At 37.7% G+C, this 20,901-nt stretch overlaps 1 protein-coding gene across 1 annotated transcript in view; it reads left to right on the top strand.

Moving 5' to 3' along the window:
- doc2b (double C2-like domains, beta) overlaps positions 1-20,901 on the top strand; it is a 126,803-nt gene that overhangs the window by 54,452 nt on the left and 51,450 nt on the right. Inside the window, exon 2 of the mRNA XM_062433450.1 lies at positions 5,141-5,220. Within this exon, the coding sequence (XP_062289434.1) occupies positions 5,141-5,220 (80 nt within the window). The remainder of the gene's footprint in view (positions 1-5,140; positions 5,221-20,901) is intronic.

Raw genomic sequence — 20,901 nt, 5'->3', positions numbered from 1 at the left:
CTTTAGGCAAAATAAAACAACCCATCCCAAACAGAAAATGGTGAACATGAACACAATTTCAGGCTGAGTAATGCAGTGGAAACAGAATGGCAGGTTAAGATGAACCTGTGATTGGAGTTATAATGTAATGGGTGGTGCTAGAAGAAAGAAAAGGATGTTATTAAAATCAAAAAGGTCCTCTTGGTAGCCTTATTGTGCTCAGCAAATGTAATAGAGTTGAGGGATCAAAAGGTAAAAGAATCATCTTCAGCTACCCTGACTGTGTTCAGTGTATTATTTCATGGAAATCGATCTGTTTGATTTCTTGGTGGTGCAGGAAGTCAAGGGGTCACTAATAGATTCATCCATTGAGGGCCATGATGACTATCCATACCAAACTTCATGGTATTGTGAGTATGGTATTGTAAGGTCATTTTAGGTAGTGTTAAGTATGTTAAGAACAGGAGTGTGCGTGTGAAGTCATTTTGGGTGAGACGCTAGGAAAACAGGAAGCCAACCTGTCTGAGTCTGGAGATCAGCCTCTGTGGAATGAAAAGCCTTACAATGTCTTAAAAACAGGAAATGTTTGTGTTCTGGCTGAAGACGTCTGATGTGTGTAGAAATGAGACGTACGATGGATTTCTTGGGGGGTTTTTGCAATAAACCACCAAACCACAAGTCAATGCATTATTCTGATTTTTAACCCTCTGATCCACAACATGAACAGCAGCTTTTGTAATATTGTTTGCTATTTAAGGTCTTGAATTAGCAGGGGAAAACAGTCAGTTGTTCCACCTTTCGAGCACTGGTCTTGTGTTTGTTTTTGTATCAAATAGTGTATCTTGCCTTTTGAGCTTATCATTTGCATTCATATAGATTGCACATTGGGGATAATTGGTTCAGGTTAGGTTAAGTGGAGACACAAATTGATGCAGGAACAAATCGGCCACAACACCAGAACACAAAACCTGCCTACAATGATTTCATATCTTACAGAACAGCTCTGGATAATGGTGGTTTTGCAGCATATATCAGTAGATCTGCAAACTACAGCATTTTGAAGCTGGGCAACATTACACTTTGATAATGCAAAGCAGCAAACAGGGACTGTGCACAGTGACTGTAAAACATTGCACAACAATACCCATTAATCATCTACCACAACATCAACAAACCGAGGGGCAAACTGAATGTCTTGGTGTGTGTTGGGGGTGGAGGTAGAGGTGGTGAAGAGGTTCAGCCACAGTTGATGAGCTCAGCTTTCTCTGAAGGAGCATTGATTCACTGTCGTTGAGGAGACTCAGGACCACTCTAATCACCAGCAGAGCCTTAATTACAAACTCATGGAATTAATGCTTTGGAAACTGACCAACTATTGATACTGTGTCTATTTTATAGGTACTAATTTTAATGGAGATCCTAGTTTTAGGCTGTAACCTGGAGGCTCAATAGACGTTTTTTTAAAATCTGGGGCAAAGAGGATTTAATGTTCATTAAGAGCCAATGAAATAGCTTGCTTTACATTACAATCTACTGTACATGCTGTTTTCTTCTTTCTTCTTTCTGCTCTTGTTTTGTTTGTTACTTGAAAAGGTACAAATCTATCTATCTATCTATCTATCTATCTATCTATCTATCTATCTATCTATCTATCTATCTATCTATCTATCTATCTATCTATCTATCTATCTATCTATCTATCTATCTATCTATCTATCTATATATCTATCCATCCATCCATCCATCCATCCATCCATCCATCCATCTATCTATCTATACAAACTTCCCTACAGTTCTCCCTTTCTGCCATAACTTCAGTTCATTTAATAAACAAACTATTTAGTTCATTTTCAAACTCTGTCACAGAAATGTTATACCAAAAGTTGGATTCTTCTCCAAAATCTATTCATTCATCACAGCTGTCAAAGTTTTCTTGTGTGGGACACCAAAGCCTTGCTCTTTCCAGGATTACAGCTCCTTTGTTCACCTCTTCTACCATGTTGGATCCCACCAGTGCATCCATCACTGTAATGGAGGGTGGGTATGTGACGTAACGTTGAACTCCTGGTGACAAATATACTGTAGTAATCCATCTAATGGTTGTCAATCTCACGATGGTGCTATAGAAAATCACTAGAATTCATCATCTGAGGACCATGAATGTCTGTACAGTTGCAATTTGAAAGTCAATCCAATAATTGTTGAGATATTTGTGTCTGGAATAAGACAAAAAAGTGTTGATGATAAAATGATGGCAGAAAAGGATCATACCACATATCACACATCCACTACACTTTAGAAGAAAATGTGTTTTTAAGAGGAGGTAAAACACGGAGGTGGTGATAAGTACATTAGCCATAAGTACAGTTACACATTGTATTATAAATATCAAAGTGTAAACACACTGGGTGTTATTTTGTACCTACAGCATTATAATGTAAAACCTGTGAGGCCTTTTGAAGCCCACACAAACATCTTTTTTTACATCGTGGTGGTTGAAAGGTTTCCATCCCGACAACATTTCATCAAACCAGGAAATGAGAGTCTTTGGTCACTTGGCATTTTGAAAGGACAAAGGATGAGATCATGCTATAAATGGTTTAATTTCACTACTCAATAAGACGTAGTGACCTCTGAGTTTAAAGAAAAGCTTGTCACTTTCAAATAGGAGCTTTCTGCTGGGAGGTTAAACAATGCAAAGTGGCCCACCTTTATCAGGAAAAGGTTGCTGATTAAACCCCTAATTTTACACATATTCACACCAATTAAAACAGAAGACACTCAATAGCATAATCAACATAATTATTCAGAATTTATTCTAACTGTTAGGTCACCCAGTCTGTAGCCTAAAGGAAATCTTTACTAGTATATTTTTATCGCTCTCTCTTTCTGCATCCTTCTACCCTCATCTTATAATTACTGGGCTGACTGCTCTGTGAAAAATTACGAATTTAACAGTGAAAGTGGAAGCACACAGGTTTTCACAAAACCAGCCTTACTCCAATCCTCTTGCTAATTCTATTTTCTGATAACTAATTTTGTCATAGCCATTTTAATTTGAACGAATCAAATTATTTAATACAGTGCATTGGCTAAGAAAGCCTTTACCCTGTATAAAATGGAACAACTGAATTATATCCATTACTTTGGCATCCAGCTTCTGTATGTTTTTCTTTTTTAACATACAGTTTGTCATTGTTTTCCTGCCACTTGTTGCTGACCATCTCATGTACTGTACTGTTGAAATTCCAGTTATAAATTGTGTAGGAGTGTAGCACTTAAGTCGCACATTTGCTCCCCTACTGTGGATGTGGTGGCACTGTGTGTGTGTGTGTGTGTGTGTATGTGTGTGTGTGTGTGTGTGTGTGCGCGCGCGTGTGTGTGTGTGTGTGCGTGTGTGTGTGTGCAAGTGTGTGTGTGCATGTCTTTCTCGCACTGAAAAAACCTATTTCAGCTGAAAACCAGTGTTGTGAGGACATTTCTGTCGTCACATCTTCAACACTTGGTTTTAAGGTTGAAGTTAGAATTGGGTTTAGCTTCAGTTTAGCGGTAAGGGCTGGGTTTAGGCATTTATATATGGAAAAGTTAGGGAAAGGGGCTAAGGAATGCATTATAAGTGTCCTCACAAGGATATGAAGACAAACGTGTGTGTGTGTATGTGTGTGTGTGTGTGTGTGTGTGTGTGTGTGTGTGTGTGTGTGTGTGTGTGTGTGTGTGTGTGTGTGTGTGTGTGTGTGTGTGTGTGTGTGTGTGTGTGTGTTTGTTTGAATGTGGCTGCTCAGCTCAGCCTGAAGCAAGGCTCAATATTGTCAGCACAACAGGATTTTCCCAGTTGTCCCACTTTGATTACAAGCCAACAGTGCTGTTGATGTCTGGGGGTTGCACTGTGCATGTAGAAAAGATGAGCGTATGCAATCTGTATCAGTTTGAATAAATCAATGTGAAATTGAATCTTAAAGAAATATTATACAAGACTTTTTTTTAAAAAGATCTTACATTTTTAGTCAAGCGCTCTTTGTTAATCATGTTTGTAAACTACAAAGAAACAGACACAGAAAAAACCTTAAAGGTTAGGTTCACAATTTTTCAAGTCTGTCTTAAAACAGTTGCAAGCACTTGTTGGACAGTGATGTTTAACAGTGCAGCATAGAGGCTGCTCTCCACTGCTGGATATATAACATTAACGTTAACAGAAGTGCACTCAAATTAATTAATTAATGCAGTTAACTTTTGGCTGCGGACCATCTATCTTACCGACCAGTCATGTTTCAAATATTCATCAGCATGCAAGGTCATTGATACTAAAAAAGATAATAAAGCAGCTTCATGGTCACTGAAAATCTGTGTAGGTCAACTTTTTATCCACACAAAAAACTAGTCAGGAATTGATAAGGGAATCAGACTGATAAGCAGAGTCAATAATCGTATTAGTATCAATAAAATCCTATCAAATCCCATCTCTACTCCCGATAAGCAGGCACTTTGCATGCAACCTACCATCAGTGCATGAATGTGTGTGTGAATGGGTGAATGTGGCTTTTGGTGTAAAAGTGCTTTGAGTCGTCAGAAGCCTAGAAAGGCGCTTTATAAATGCAGTCCATTCATCATTTACCATCCTTCCACTGCAGCTCAACAGGGAAATACTGTTCATTGAGACATGGATTTTTTTTATACTAAAAAGAAGATATCCACTTTGTTTGACTAACTCAGATGACTAAAGCCTCATATTTTCTTCTTTTAAATACATTTTTTTCTCAAAACGAGCTCTGTATTTTGACCCCCATCAGTCATATTGAAAACACATTAGGAAAGGATTTTATAGTGGTCAGTATGAACAGGAACAATGATCACAGTGAGGAAAATTTTAAATATTGTGAACCTATCCTTCTTTCACTAATGTTTAAAGATGAATTCATTGCCATTTCCATTTTTTTCTTATGTCGCAAACATTACTTGGTTGATTATTATGGTTATTATTGCATTTTAGTGCCAAGAGAACCATGAGATTTCCCATCAGGATTATATTTTCAAATGATGAAAGCAGACAAGCAGGGTTGGATTTCTTCTCTCCCCAGTGAGGCAGACTGTGCACCTTGAAGACTTCTTTTTTTCCAGCTACTAATTTCCTTCTCTTTCTTCCCTCCTTCTTCCATCTTTACAGCCACACTGGGGACCTTGGAGTTCAGTTTGCTCTATGACCAGGAGAACAATGCACTGCACTGCACCATTAACAAAGCCAAGGTGAGCTGCCATGATGATGATAATGATGGTATTAATTTGTGGTCTTTAAATACATATCCCAATAGTTTATTTAAATGTTTTTTTTCCTTTCCTGGATGAAACTCAACATGAATTTAAAAGACATACTCTATGAAATAATTTGTGAATATACTAACATAAAGCACACTTTCATAGCAGTTTTAGATTTACATAAATGTAGCGTAACATACAAACATCTGTCACTACCAAGTCAACAAAAGAGGTCAGTTTGAAGTTTACCAATTTACAGTTTTTCAATATGTTTTAACCGTTAATGAAATGACTGTTGAAGATGAATATTTTTTCAGCAGCCTACTCCTGTTTCAACCTACACATACTGGGGGGAAAAAGGCGACTTAACACGTCCCACAGTTCTCTGTAAGAGATAAATTTACATCTATTTTCATCTCAGAGAGCAGTAATTATTTCTGAAGCATACTGCTATAACAAACAGACCACAGAAAATACATCTAACCAATTATGTGTATTAGCTCAAAGCAGCACTAATGAGTAAGTTTTATATTAACAATGCATGTGATGTGACTAGCTGCTGAGTGAAGTCAAAAATCAAGGAGGTAAAGAGTTACAGAGAGATATTTTACTCTGAAATTGGCTGAGACAAAAATAGAGAAGAACAGAAGAGAGTGAGGGTCTTTAACTACCTTAATTGAAGAGAAGCGTCTATTGAAGATAGGCTGTTATTACTGCAGACCTTTAGTTTTCATGTCCTGCCTAATCTGCTCATGTTTTAGATGCTAATTTCCTGTTGCTGCTGTTTGCTGGTGATGTAAATTCACTTCCATCATGTTTCATGATTGATTCGGAGCATAATATAGAGTTCCTGCTCCTCTCACAAACTAATTCATTTAAATTGGTTCTACTTTGCCCTTTTCTGGGTTGGTCCCAATCCCCACACTTGTGATCCTATATGAAAAATGCCAACACACACTACACTTAACCCACACTGGATGCAGACTTCTCCTAATACCCCTTTAAAGCCATATTCAGAACCAAGTGTATCCTACAATTCAACGTGGCATATTGCACAACACTACTTCAGTTTTTGGCGGCTGATTTGCGCCCGGCTGATTCAGCGTGAATGTTAGTATTAATATCCCAAACACTAAATTATGGCAGAACCTCCACAGATGGTTATCATGTTATATTAAATATTATCTCTTCTTCTTGATGAGACTGTTAATCGTTAATCTGACACTGTCGCAAGATAAATATTAAACATCCCCGCTTTTAAATATTTTGAGTAATATGCTCCATTTGTTAAAAAAAATCATATCAGACAGAAGCATTTAAAATCATGTTATGACTCTTTTTATGTAAATCAAAGCTATGTGCTTCTAGATAACTGCTTGCTTAGTTTTTCCTCTGCTTCTTTACTCTAATCTGACTGTGACTGAAACACTGTTTTGTTTTATATATTTGTGTGAATGACAGGATGTCTTTATTAATCAAGACTGTCCCAGTGAGCCCTGATAAACCTCCACAGTCTTGCGGTCACACATGTAGCCAATTGACCACATGCATATACTGCAAGTGTGGGTTTTGGGGCAGATCCACACCTCATATTGAGCTGCTGTCATTGAAACTCAGCATCTCCTGCAGATGTTTCAAATAAAAAACTTAGACGCCTGATGTCAACATAAACTGAAGCTACTAGTAGGCCCTTCTCACAACATTTTGACTTCTCATAGGAAGGAAAAGCAAATTTGCAGCTCATGACATTATTGATGGCTCTGCTACATTAAAGTGTGACAGTCAGTGAGCCAGCATGCACAACAGCAAGGGCCTGGAAATTACACGCCTAAATGAAATGCTGCCATTATTATTGCCATGATAATAAGTTAGCAAAAAGTCAATAAAACCCAAAATGTAACATGTTCAATCTTTTCTTTTGTGCTATTTTTATGTATTTGTTTTTGTTTCTCAAAGTCTCACAACACATTAAAATGCTTCCTTAAAAATATTCCTCTTTTTTACATGTTAAAAAAAAGTGTTGGTTTTAATGTTTTGAGCCCAGATTGGATGTTTATCAGGTACAGAGGCATCAAATTGAGTCAGGCATGTGTCATTGAATAAGTTAGCACATCTTCAAGCCGGGTATAATAATATATACAGGACCTGTCAAAAAAATGTGGACACACTTTCTCATCCGGCTGTGTCCAAACATTTGACTCTTACTGCATAGAGTAACCTGACATCATGGACAAAATTTAACACAAAAGCAAAATATTGAAAATATTATCAAGAAATAAACTTAAAGAGCTACAGAAATACACAAAACCAAGAGTGAATTACATCTTTAAAACACAAGTAATTGAAAAAAAACAAAGAAAAGAGAGTTGACTAAGAAATGCTGCAACCACGTTTTGTGTTTTTATTTCTGGTCATGTATTCATTTTTGCAAGATTAGCAAAGCTGAAGAGCTCGAGTACCCTTTACATCACAGAGCACCGCTGTAGATCAGACTAGATTAATGTTGCGACTGAATCAATACAGGTTTCCTAAACGGATACCGGCAGTGTTGCATTTATAAACGCTTCAATACATTCATAATCAACCAATGATCAAGCACACTGGAGGTGGACAGCAACCACTGAACCATATCAGCTATTTAATAAAGACCCAATTTTGATCCAATACATAATAAATAGAAGTCCATGTGTGTCGTCCTCTCTGATTCCCTCTCCTGTGCTTGTGGTGATGAAGCAGTGTTTCTGACAGTCATGGCTCTCGTCAGCAGTCATAACTCTTCCTATCTGTGTGCTTCAATAGCTGGTTTGGTGGAAAGTGGGTATCACAGGAGCCAGTCTTCACGTGGAGTGTTGGACAGCAGAGTGGGCATCAGGCCATCTTGATTTATGGTGGTTATTTCCTATACTGCTCTGCTCCTGTACTGCTGCCTAGCCAACCAGAGAAAAATCCTTTTTCTCTCTCAGATACTGTATATACCCATTTCTGTGATTTAATTTGTTTACTAAATCCTCTACTGGCCTTTCTAACTTTAGATATATTTATTTCTTTTTGCCAAAGCCACAGTAGCTTCAGTAGTAAACGTGATTGAATGTGCCTCAATAAAGCATTTCTATAATTAGATCTTATAGATCCTGACTCATGGAAGAATGGTTGTTATTGGGAGACTGATGATATTGGTGCCTGGTGAACTGGTTATGGTGAAAGTGTGCAGAGGGGACAGTATTTTAGATATATATATGCAGCAGTGATACCTTACTTATACAGCCCTCCTGTTGTCCTTGGGTCAATTTCGACAGACATTAACTCAATTGACCATATTTCCAACATATGTGTAAACCCTGTGGTAATTAGTTGGAATGAAGTTGCCTAAAAAGGTCTAACACAGAACTGGGTGATAATTTATACCTTATCGTATGCTTAATACAGATTCAAATCAAACCAGATCAATTTTTACCCAAGAGCACAAAGGTTTCATGGTCAACGGGAAAACAACAGGAGGGATCGTATAATGCTTATATTATCATAACCTAGTTGGCATTTGGTTAAAAAAAAAAGTTGTTACTTGCTGCAACGGACAAAAGGTCACTGATTTGATAATTATCTAACAGATTTAATTAGTTTTTTTTACTGTGTTACCATAAACCATAGGGCTTGGTATCGATACTCGATACCTTGAGGGTATTCAAAATAAATCAGTACCAAGTTGTATCGAAACGTCTCCCGTCAAACGATACCTGCAATCGTTTCTTTTTGTGCCCCAAGCTAGAAATATTGCAATTTTCCACCTATGCAAACACACATTCATTGCACTTTCATGACTTTTATTAGCCAGAGTTCACGTCTATGCACATATATACATGGATTTATTAGTGTGTGTGATGTATGCTGTGACCCACATGCTGATTTGGAGCATTTAATAAATACAAATAATTTGAATACTTTCAAAATGCATATGTGTAAAAATCAAATAATTTAGATGTGGAGGAGTGGTGGCATTTTATGCAATTTAATGCTTCTATTTACATGATGGGTATCAAAGTACTCAGTTGGTATCGGTATCACTTTAAGGATACTTGGATTGGCACTGGTATCATCATTTTTTAAATGATAGCCAGCCCTACATATATCAGATACAGTATATAGTGTTATTATACTATATACACCTCCTATACCTGTATACCTATATGCACCTCCTGCTCAACTACGCTCAGGGTCATTCACCCTCTTAAAATGGAAAAAGTCCAACCTGAGCTGAATGATACAAATGGCTCTACAAAGAAAGCAAACATCAGCGAACCTCTGGAAAAGTAATAAAATGCAATGTTTTTTGACATATTGGAAGAATGGTTCGGTATTTATAAGAGAACAGTTGAAAGTGCTAATGCAAGTTCTTTTTTTGACACTGTCATAAACCCGTGGCCATTTTCATCAATTTAGTCCATAACCCTTCTAATAGCATTGGAACTACATCACTGCTGCAGCTTAAAATGTTAAATCTGAATTAGCTTTAAAAGGCCGATGTATGCTTTTTTTTGGACGTGTCACTTTTAAAACTTCACATTGAAGCTCATTTTTGCCTCTTAGCTTTTGGCTTTGCACAAGTACCTGTTTTGTTCTTCTTATAAGACGTGCTATTTTTCTAGGAATTTGGTTTTGCTGATCATGTAATGAGAACCATTTTGACCATGCCATGCAGAAAGCATGAATAGGTCTAGTTCTGCCGCTTGAAGCTGCAGCAGAGAGAAATCTTCCCATATCTTTTAATGTGTCTAAGGCCCTTCATTGCCCCTTCATACACCCACCCTGCACAATACAGACAAAATGCTACCTGCATGATTGCCCCTCAATTAAGCTGCCAATCATCACCTCTGCATTTTTCACTTTTTCTCCTATTTCTTCTGCTGTATTATTACAAAGCAAATAGTGTATCATTTTCAGTCACTTTATGTTATTCTTTTTTTAGGTATTCCTATGAGTCAGAAGACAGAATGAGTAACACTGGGAATTTGTTGACTCTGTAAACATTTCTAAGAGTGTAGCGGATCAGTTTTCGGATGAAGTATGACGTTTTTTTTGCACTTGTTAATCATTCGTCGAAGTGGAAATGAAGGGCTCTGAACCTGAACAATAACGATGGAGGTAGTAGGACACATAGCTCATAAAGTGTCTCTTGTTAACATTTAATTAAATCCTTTTCCTTGGCATGTAAACAGGGTGAGAGCCAGAAATATTTGATAATTACCTTTTAGTTTGTTTGTTTTTTAATGAAGGCTTCTTTTACAACTTAAAATGACTCTTGCTGCTTCACATATTTTCCTCTTTACAAGAGAAGACATCCTCAGAGACTTATGGCACTGATGTTGTTCATCCTGTAGGGCTTTTCTTTTCTTTTCTTTTTTTTAAACCTATGAGATAAAACCACAAGACATGTTAGATCTCATAGGGGTATTTACCTTGTCAAAGTGAGCTTTGTATTATTTCCACTCTGACATCCATGCCACCAAAAGAAAATTGCTGCTAGAATGAGGAAAAACTGTGGCTCATTTGAACCAAAGACATCAAACAGTGTTTCTATTAAGCTGGGGGATGGACACAAATGGTTTAGCTAAAGGCAACGATGACTATCTTAGCATCTGTCAATCAAATATAAAATGAGTCAGATTGCAGTTATCAGCTAATGGCTGAATGATTGAACTCAAAGTGAAACTTCACTTTACATACTAGAGACTTTAAATCTCCTGGCTGACGTTTAATTGGTTAAAACTTTGCCTTTTGTCGATCTATCGCTCAGTTGGCTACAGAAAGTTTTATTGTTGGTATGGGAGGTGGAATTGTACTTTCAGTTATTTAGATAAATTTATCTTCAAAACATACAAACAAATTATTATAGTTTCTCTGATTTAACATTCATTCTTCGGGCGCTATTATTATTATACTTCTGCTCTTTCCCACCGCAGCTGCTTGTTAATTAATTGATAGCGTGTCATGCTGCTGCTGGTGTTTGTGTTCTCTCCGTTAAGGTCTGTTCGACCGGCCGCATTTTGGAGCAAGTTTAATTATCCTATTATTTTATTTTGGTCAGGACTGGCTGCACTCAGGTCCCTCTCAAATTAGGTCTCTCTTTTTTTGAAAATGTATCTGTGTACATCGGTTTTGGATGGGTTTCCCACTAGTCAGTTTTGGATCAGGTCCAAAAGGCTTCTAAGGGGGATGTAGTCAAGGCAAGCCACACTGGCACAACTCAGCTGTTTTTTTTCCATTACAGTTTGGCAGTGTGGTAAAAGGCATTGATTTATTTGCTCATGTTGAGCAATGTGTGGGCTTTTTTTAGTTGCAAATATGATATAGGAAACACATTTCTCCCTGGTTTTGGTGTAAACAGTTGATTACAGAGATTGTAAATTTAAAAATTTCCAATCAACAAAAAAGCCAACCACATAATTCTCTTGTGTCATCTGTGTATGACGACACATTTTTTAGCCACTTTGGTGACCAAACAACACTTGAGCCAATCTGTTGGCTATGACAATATGCTTCTGTTAAGGAGGGGTAATAAACTTTTAATAATAGACTTTATTTATAGAGCACCTTTCATACAAGGCATGTAGCTCAAAGTGCTTTACATATAAAAATAAAGTAATACAACAGCAAATAAAACTTTAGTGAAATTAGACATAAAAAAATACACATCCAGTAGAAAATATAATCTTTCTACCGTAACAGACAAAGCCCTTTACAAGATGTCGGCAGAGCTGCCATGCACTTGGGGTTCAGTGTCCTGCTCATGGCGAGTCAAATTAAAATGCTCACCACAGAAAAAAATAAGAAGTATAGTATCCCTTGAAAACTTACTTACTAGCTGTTACCAACCCTTAATTAATTATAAAATCTATTATGAGATAAATGTCACTGTAATACAAATACATTATTAAATTAACATCCAAATCAAACTAAACGTACCTTGAAAACCCACAAAAACGTAGCTTAATAACAACACACCAAAATAGCAGTTCTTCCATCTTCCAGATTGATAACCTGTGAAACTGAGAGGCTGAGAGGGGAGAAGATGAAGGAGTGGTTCGCCCATTCATCACTACTACGCCAAGAGCTTTCAAGTGTAGTAACAATGTGTGTTCACACGCCACACACTTTCTTTCTTTTATAGTTTCCTTGTAGGAACCCAGGAGAAAAGAGTACATTTTGGTGGGCATTCCTGGGAAATACCGGGTCTGAAATACCGCCAAACTAACAAGTCTGTACACTGAAAACACAGAAATAGATTGATATTTACTCTCCATGCAACTCCTATTAAGACAGACAGTAATGGAGTGTTACTGGATGTAGTTACTGTAATATCATTACTGAAGTTCAAATTGTGTACTGAAAAAAGTAATCAAATTACTGTCCAACACTGCTTGGCACTAATTGAGTAACCACTATAATGGCAGTAGTCAAAAATACTTATTTATAAAGCACTTATCATCCGAATGTAGCACAAAGATCCTCATTAAATCATCAGTGCAGCATCATTTGTCGTTGCTGCTCAGTCTGGATAATGATACTAAATGAATGGTTGGACCACAGCCTCAACATCTCACAGGTCACACAGGGTCACACAATAACTTTTGTTATACATATGTATTCACAGTTGTATGTATTCAGTTCGCTACCCTTGCTAACATCACTCCATTTGTAGCGTTGCCATCTTCACAGGCTCGTCGCAGCTCTAAGTGAATCAGACCACATCCATTATTATGGCTCACATGACTGAAATAAGTCAATTTTGACCCACTTGAAATATGCTTTAATTGATGTAAAAGGGATTACATGTATGTAGACACCCAGAGAGACAGAAATAGCACGCAGCTAATTGCTTTTCCATCTCTGTTAGCCAAAGTAGCGACTCCTGGAATCGTGATGGCTACACATAAAAGCATCGGGTCTAAATCTCACCCCTTCACTTTCAAATTGTAGTTGCCTCCTGGTGAAACTTTACTAAATTGCACAAAATGACTCACAGCCGTGGCTCCAAAACCTCACAGTCATTCTTGATATTACAGTAGGTCTATATTTGTGAAACTCAATAATGCCACTAGATTAAAAGCTGTTTTATTGTGTCTTGCTTCTGTATGTGACAGACTGAATTTCCAGTTGGAACAGGACGTCGGGTTGACACAAACCAGAGGAACAGATAGTTAAAATGTACACATATTAGACCAGAGCACACATACATACATTACGGTACAATATTCAAGCTGAATTATCTTGTGTACAGTGATTGCTGCTCAGAAGTCTCTCTTCACAGCTCACTATCCCTTCAAAAGGTGGAGAAAGAACTACAAAGTCAATTATTAACTGAACTGGTAGCTAAGATATCCAAATTGTATTGTAATGACATTCGTGCCTCATTATCATGAATATGTCAATACAGATCAGGCACGGATCCTTACCAGGCTCTGTGTGTCAGACTGCCACAGGAGAATTGTTAATTTTGTTCAGAGTTTTTATGTATGAGCTTGGTAGGAAGGGAGGTAGGTTGGGACACATGTTGCTCTAGGAGCAATTTTAATCATTGCAGATTATTAGAACACAGTGCAAGTGTGTTTACATATGTTAAAGTGGCATTCATGAAGTCATTGTTTACCTTGAAGTGATGTTAAAGGTTTGAGGGTTATTTTAGATTTCATTTTGGGGCATTTTTTGCCTTTATTTAAAAAGTATGTGGCATAGAGGCCGATAGGAAACAGAAAGAGAGAGAGAGTGGAACAACTTGCAGCAAAGGTCCCTTGCCGGAGTCGAACCAAGGATGCTGTGACTACCAAAGCGCTCCGGAGGTTTGAGTTTTGCCTACTTCACCAACAAGCTCACTGAATAATTACGTTACAGTAACAACTCCCAGTAACAACCTGTTACTTTAACACTGGAGTCAGCACACTTGCTCTCTTAATCAGGATTAATATCAGTATGGTGTCTGCATTCAGACAGAAATGCGACTCACGGTAACTCCAAAGTTATCTTATTCCAATGCTGTGTGTCCTTAGCTGATTTGCTGATGTTAGCCACAGGTACATCTACATTCAGGAGTCACCTGGTGCTGTTTTTTTCCAAATTGGAGGGTGTGTGAACCATGCAGCTGAGGTTGAGACTTATGGGCAGCTGTACAGTCACTGAGCACATGCTGATGGTAGCTGTCCTTCAAAGCTGTTTCCTGCCTGCTTGTTAAACCACAAACATCACATTTTATATTTCTACATGTGTTAATTACAAAAAATTGCAGTGTGTGTGTGGAGGGTTTTTGAGTTGTTCAGAAGCAGCTTTGATGAAGCTGACAGCTAAGCAATGGAAGTAAAATAACAAGTAACATGACATGTTACTTTTGCTGTAAGTAGATGAGTAATGTGTAATCAGTAATTACTTTCAAGTGAGTCGTCCAACACTGGTAATTTATCTTGAGAGGGAAGTTATTTATGCAAACCATTTAAAGTGTTTTATCCAATGACAATGACTTCACGCAGGTGCTACAAAACAAGTGAATTTGGAAAAGTACAAATGACATCAACTCTCATCTTCCAACCATGTTGAGGAGATGAGAGGAGTGTTGTGATATCAGCCAAGTTCAGTTGAGATTGTTAAAAGTTTTTCATGTGATGTCTATAACATTAAGGGTCAGCTCAGTAAAAGAGAAATGTGTGAAGCACAACATGCCAACACTGAAGCAGGCAATTATGTGCCAGCAGGAAAACGACATAAAACCTTAACCTTTGTGAGAAAGTACATGAAAGTAACAAAAAGAGTTTATTTATGTATTATAGATGTACATGTATTATGCATTTACTTTGCTGTAGTCTCATAGTGGTGCAACTTTAAACAACCCCCCCTGCTGAGTTGGTACTGCTCCCCAAAAGCCTCCTCTTATGAACACCAGCGTGCATCTCTACATTTTTTATTGTACATAGTATTTCTCTTTTATGGTCCTTTTATCAGCACCCCCAGGCGTACACTCTCTATGCTTGTTAGTCCTTTTCAAAGTAACTAATTGTTCTTCTGCAGAGTTAGATATCAAGCTGTTGTTGTTTCTTGCTACACTGATTTGTATGCGTTTACGTTTACAAGGTTTTTTGATACAACACTGTGTATTATTTCTTGCATAGATCATAAAGCACTTTGCAGGGCGAAACAACTTGACAGGATTTATGCAAGAAACTCACTGTTTATTTGTTTACATTTCCCTCTAATCTCCTAGAAAAGCAGAGAAAAATAGTGAAAGCATCTCACAAAGGTATGCGGGTGCTATACTGTGTTTGTGTATGCAAATAGATGTGATAGGCAAATACTGGATTAATCAGAAACATATTAATGAACCACTGCAAGTTATTTAAATCACATTACAAGAAGCCAAAACACAGTTTCATACACAGAGTCAACGCATGCACTTAAATAAAAGAATAGATTTTGTGTTATGAAGCTGCTTGTCAGTCCATTAATTCTTAGAAGGACAATCTTACCTGCTACAGTACAAACAAACATTATCTATTCACTTGTTAGCTTGCCTGATGCAAACATGAAATAACCCTGCACACCATTTTGCACCATTTCAAATCTCACTAACACCCTGTTGCTTGCTTTAGCTCTTTTCGCCTCAGCTGAATAAAGAAGTCTTTGCTGCCTCATGTGATAACATTACCGTGCACCTGAAACCAAGCAAATCAAGATAGATTCTGTCACTGTTCTGCTTCGGTTCGACCGCAGGCATCCTTATAGCTTGTTATGCCTCGCCACATCACCACAAAACCATTAAATTACCCAACGAACTACTCCCCACAGGAGGCCCGATGCTGCAGCTCCGGTTACTCATCCTCACAAGAGCTGAAATATTATATGCAGGCAAACTTAAAATCTTATACTTCTCTCTAAAAGAACACCTGCCAAAATGTTGTAGCTCACTCGCTCTGAATTTTAACAATGCCTTCCAGCTTTCTTGAAAATAAGAAACATCCTATCAACCGTTAAGAAGTTCTACTTGTCAACCTTCACTCTGCCGGACTCCAAACACACAGCAAAATCCTCCTGGAAGCCTTACAACAGTTTATTGGCATTCACATTACTGCAGCTAAGTGATTTAACTCACACCTGACTTTTCCAATTTATTTTATTTATATCCAATTTATATGTCAGGTGGTTACAGGTCGCAGCAGTTCTGAGGTGTATTTTACATCCTTCTGTGCATTCACTCTCAGTAAATCCCTATGTGTACTCACTACCTACTGCTGGTCTGTCATTTAGAATGATGTGTTATGACTCTGCACACTGATGCGTTAAGTACAGCAATGAAATATAAAACCAGTGTTTTTAAAGTTTAAAGATGGATCATTTCTTCATTCATTTTTTGCCTCAGTTGATATATCAACAACTATGGATCTGATTGCTGTGAACTTTTGCTGTGGACATTTCATATACTAGTCTTAAAAGATAAGGTTGGCGATTTTCTTTATTTTTCTTATTGTCAACAAATCTCATGTGTGGAGCCAAGTCAACAATGATTTGATGTACTTACAAATATTATATGTGTATCCAGAGCCTGATATATCTTATTCCTCTGTGTCATAGACCTCTGTTGTTATCCATAAACTAGTATAAATATGTCTCTGAGCCACACGGTTGCACTGATGGCATCTTCCTACAGCACATAGAGGTTGGGCATGTTTAGAAACGGCTCCCAAGACTAATAACAGCGATCATGTTTTCCAATCTCCTGGGAAAGATTTGTTTGCAATAAGAAAAATAGAGAACATCAACAGCCTTATTCCATAATAATGATATCAGCAACCATCAGTGCTTGTCTGCAGTCTGAATCAGTGCTGTACACATGTTGAATAGTGCTTGCATTAACGAAGGAAGAAATTGAAAGTGCAGATATGCAGATACGTACTGCCTCCAGGGAGTAGACATATACCCACAATCAAAAAAAAGCAGTTGTTTTCTGCCACATACTTTGCTTTATATGTTGTCAGCAATTCTGCAGTTAAAAATGGAAGCATTTGCCATGATACAAATACGAGTTGGTAGGTTTTCTTTATTAGATTTGTATAGCGCCAAATCACAACAAAGTCATCTCAAGGCACTTTACACATAGAGCAGGTTCTAAACCGTACTCTTCCGGTTTTAATTTTAAAGAGACCCAACATTCCCACATGAGGAAGCACTTAGCAACAATGGCAAGAAAAAACTCCCTTTTAACAGGAAGAAACATCAGGCAGAACCAGGCTCAAAGTGGGCGGCCATCTGCCTCGACCGGTTGGGGTAGAGAGGAGAGAGAGGAAGAATAGGAGAGAGAGAGAAGCACATAGAAAATAAACACTGAAGCTAGAAGGTCCGGGACTGGAAGCCTGGCCAGCCCTAACTATAAGCTTTATCAAAAAGGAAAGTTTTAAGCCTACTCTTAAACGTAAAGAGGGTGTCTGCCCTCCAGACCGAATCTGGGAGATGGTTCCATAGGAGAGGAGCCTGATAACTGAAGGCTCTGCCTCCCATTCTACTTTTAGAGATACTAGGTACCACAAGTAGGCCTGCATACTGGGAGCGCAGTGTTCTGGTAGATACATAAGGTACTATAAGCTCTTTAAGATATGATGGAGCCTGACCATTAAGAGCTTTAAAAGTGAGGAGAAGGATTTTAAATTATTTTCTAGATTTTATGGGAAGCCAATGCAGTGAAGCCAAAATGGGAGTAATGTGATCTCTCTTTTTAGTTTTTGTCAGAACGCGTGCAGCTGCATTCTGGACCAGTTGGAGAGTCTTTAGAGACTTGTTAGGACAGCCTGATAATAATGAATTGCAATAGTCCAGCCTAGAAGTAACAAGGATGTGTCTGATTTTTGAAATGGTACGCAGATGAAAATAGGCAGTCCTTGAAATGTGTTTTATATGGGAATTAAAGGACAGATCCTGGTCAAATATAACTCCTAGGTTCCTTACAGTAGAAACCTTATCTTACCTTATCTTAAAACCTCACATATAAGAGATAATACACAATACACAATGACAAGGCAAAGTGAAAATTACAAAAATAAAAATAAATGTGATTTACCTAAATAATGCAAAATAAAATAAAGGAAAACAGCAAAGAATTATAAGTTCAATAAATTACTGGAGGATAATAAAGCATAAATGTATTTTCTACCTCTTGATACACACACACTAGATCATCTAGAAATACAAGCTACATCTAGAAGTCCAGACTCCTGTGAAAACTCAAAGACTCAAACTTCTCCAGCACTAATGTCAAATTGTTCAATATAGATGTCCAAATCAAGACATACTACCTTGGAAGTAGGGATAGGCTTCAAGAGCAGCAAATGAGGCCTAACTTGGTTTCCTGCCTTAACATTAGTAGCAAGTAAGTTACAATGGCCAAAAAGAGTTGTTGCTTCCTACACAGTTGGCTTCAGCTGAGCATTGTCAAAGGTTTATCCAAGGTTATTTGCAGTCTGTGTCTCTTGTACAGTATAACACAATCTCTTCACTGACTATTTTCAAATTCATTGTGTGCTTATAAAGACTTTGGAAGACATCAGCGTTTACCAGTCAGTTAAGATTGCATTATGGGAAATATAGAATCACACACTTTTTTGGATCTTGACCCATACTAGGAACTAAAAGTCAAAATATTTGCCCTCAGCTGTTTCCATTTGCTGTAACAATGCGAGTCCCCCAACTTTTTAGGAGTGCAATACTAAATCCCTGAAGTGCTATTTTAATTATCACTGGTGTTATAGTTGACTCTTGCAACAAATTTAGTTGAAGTATAGAAGAAAATGTATATTTCTTTTATTATTTATTTGTTTATACTGAACAGAAAGGTTACATAAACAACACTGTTATCATCCCTATGGGTTTCTCTATCAGCACCAGGCACCAGACAAATTCAAATTCTGCTTTTCTATCAAAGATGCCACTGTGTTTGAATGCTTTCATATGCCAGAGCTTTACAAGGCTTTTGATGGCCTTGATATATTGTTGATATAAGCGTAGTCATACCTTTTCATATCCCTTCCTGTTATCCCACACATAGTGAAGTAAATACCCGAGAGTGAAGAGTCTTTCTCAAGAGGAGAACCTCCTCCATAGAAAAATAGTTTCCTGCTCTTATCAATGAATCAGACCCTGTCTCACTATTCAATTTCAGATCCAAGACCTGTTTATTCAACACCGCATACAATACAACCCACCTTGACACTCCATGGCAGTCTCTCACATTCCCCTTCTTTCTCCTGCAGACTGCCCTCACATTGCCCGATATGCCAACACTTGTGTGTGTGTGTGTGTGTGTGTGTGTGTGTGTGTGTGTGTGTGTGTGTGTGTGTGTGTGTGTGTGTGTGTGTGTGTGTGTGTGTGTGTGTGTGTGTGTGTGTGTGTGTGTGTGTGTGTGTGGGAGCGCACAGACACACACACAAACACACACTCATACATACCTTCTGGCTCTGTTTCTTAGAGATGTTTTGGTCTTTTGTATTCATCATCCTTGTTTGTGTCTGTTTTTCATGTGGCTGGTTTAACATAGAAAGCCTTTATAAAGCACACTCGGCTTCATTTGTAATCCCTGTGTTACATTAAATGGGAGACCATCTGAAAAAATCTGAGGAATGCTTTATTTTTATTGTTCGGCTTGTCACATTTCAGCTCTAAATATTGACGAAATGCCAAACAGCCTGTTCCAAAAGGCTATTCAGAAAGGCTGACGTCAAGAAGCTGCTATGTCATGCCCACAGCAAAATCAATTGTTCATATTCTACCAGTTAATACTGGTGCTGTCAAGTCTTAGACGGCAAGTGTCTGGTTAGTAGATAAACAATAAATTATAAGTGTAATTTCTGCGCAAAGATATATTGAGCTTTAGAGGTGTTCATTGTTGCTACGCCATCAGACTATTAGTTTAGATTACAGCATTTCTGAGGGTAAGATATATGGATGAACCCTCTCATATCTGTGTGAGAGTCTCTGTGTGTTAGCTTAGCCTAGCCTAGCATAAAAACTTGAATAAAGGAGAAAACAGCCAGTTCCTTCTTCAGAAATGTAAAAACAGGTAAACACATGTTTTGGTTTTGCATTTCATATAGGCATGCCATTTGTTTGCATGATTGTTTTTTATTACATTTTTATAATTTGTATTTCCTGTGTCTACTTGTTGTTCTGTTTACATCTGTTCTGAAATTATTATCAGCTTGTCAATCAGCAGTGAAGCACTTCATATTGCATTAATCTGTGTGAAAGGTTTGATATATTAAATGATAACCATACCAAACCTGACAGCTTCACTCTGACTCTAAGAAGCTGTGCACAGTCACTGCATCCAGCTGTGAAAACTACAAATAAAAGCCATCTTTACATTTCTGTTAGTCAATGAGTTGAACAAGAGAGTGTTTTATACGTGTTCATGGCTCATTTTCTTTTCTTTTGACAATCATGATGTAGCTGTCTTCACCTGCTTCCAGTGTTTATGCTAAGCTAGGCTACCGTTCACACCCTGACTCCATTCTCCTAATATAATCAAATAAACATTTTCCAAAAATGTCAATTTTTTTCTTTTAAAGAGAGTATCCTCCATTTTATCATTTCACATACTCTGTTATGGCTTTTTGTGGTCAATGTCATTAAATGTATCACTTACCAAAT

This window comes from Scomber scombrus, chromosome 14 (genome assembly GCF_963691925.1).
Source record: "Scomber scombrus chromosome 14, fScoSco1.1, whole genome shotgun sequence".
Lineage (NCBI taxonomy): Eukaryota > Metazoa > Chordata > Actinopteri > Scombriformes > Scombridae > Scomber > Scomber scombrus.
Note: the sequence above shows the minus strand (reverse complement) of the source record. Positions and strands in the feature narration are given on the sequence as shown.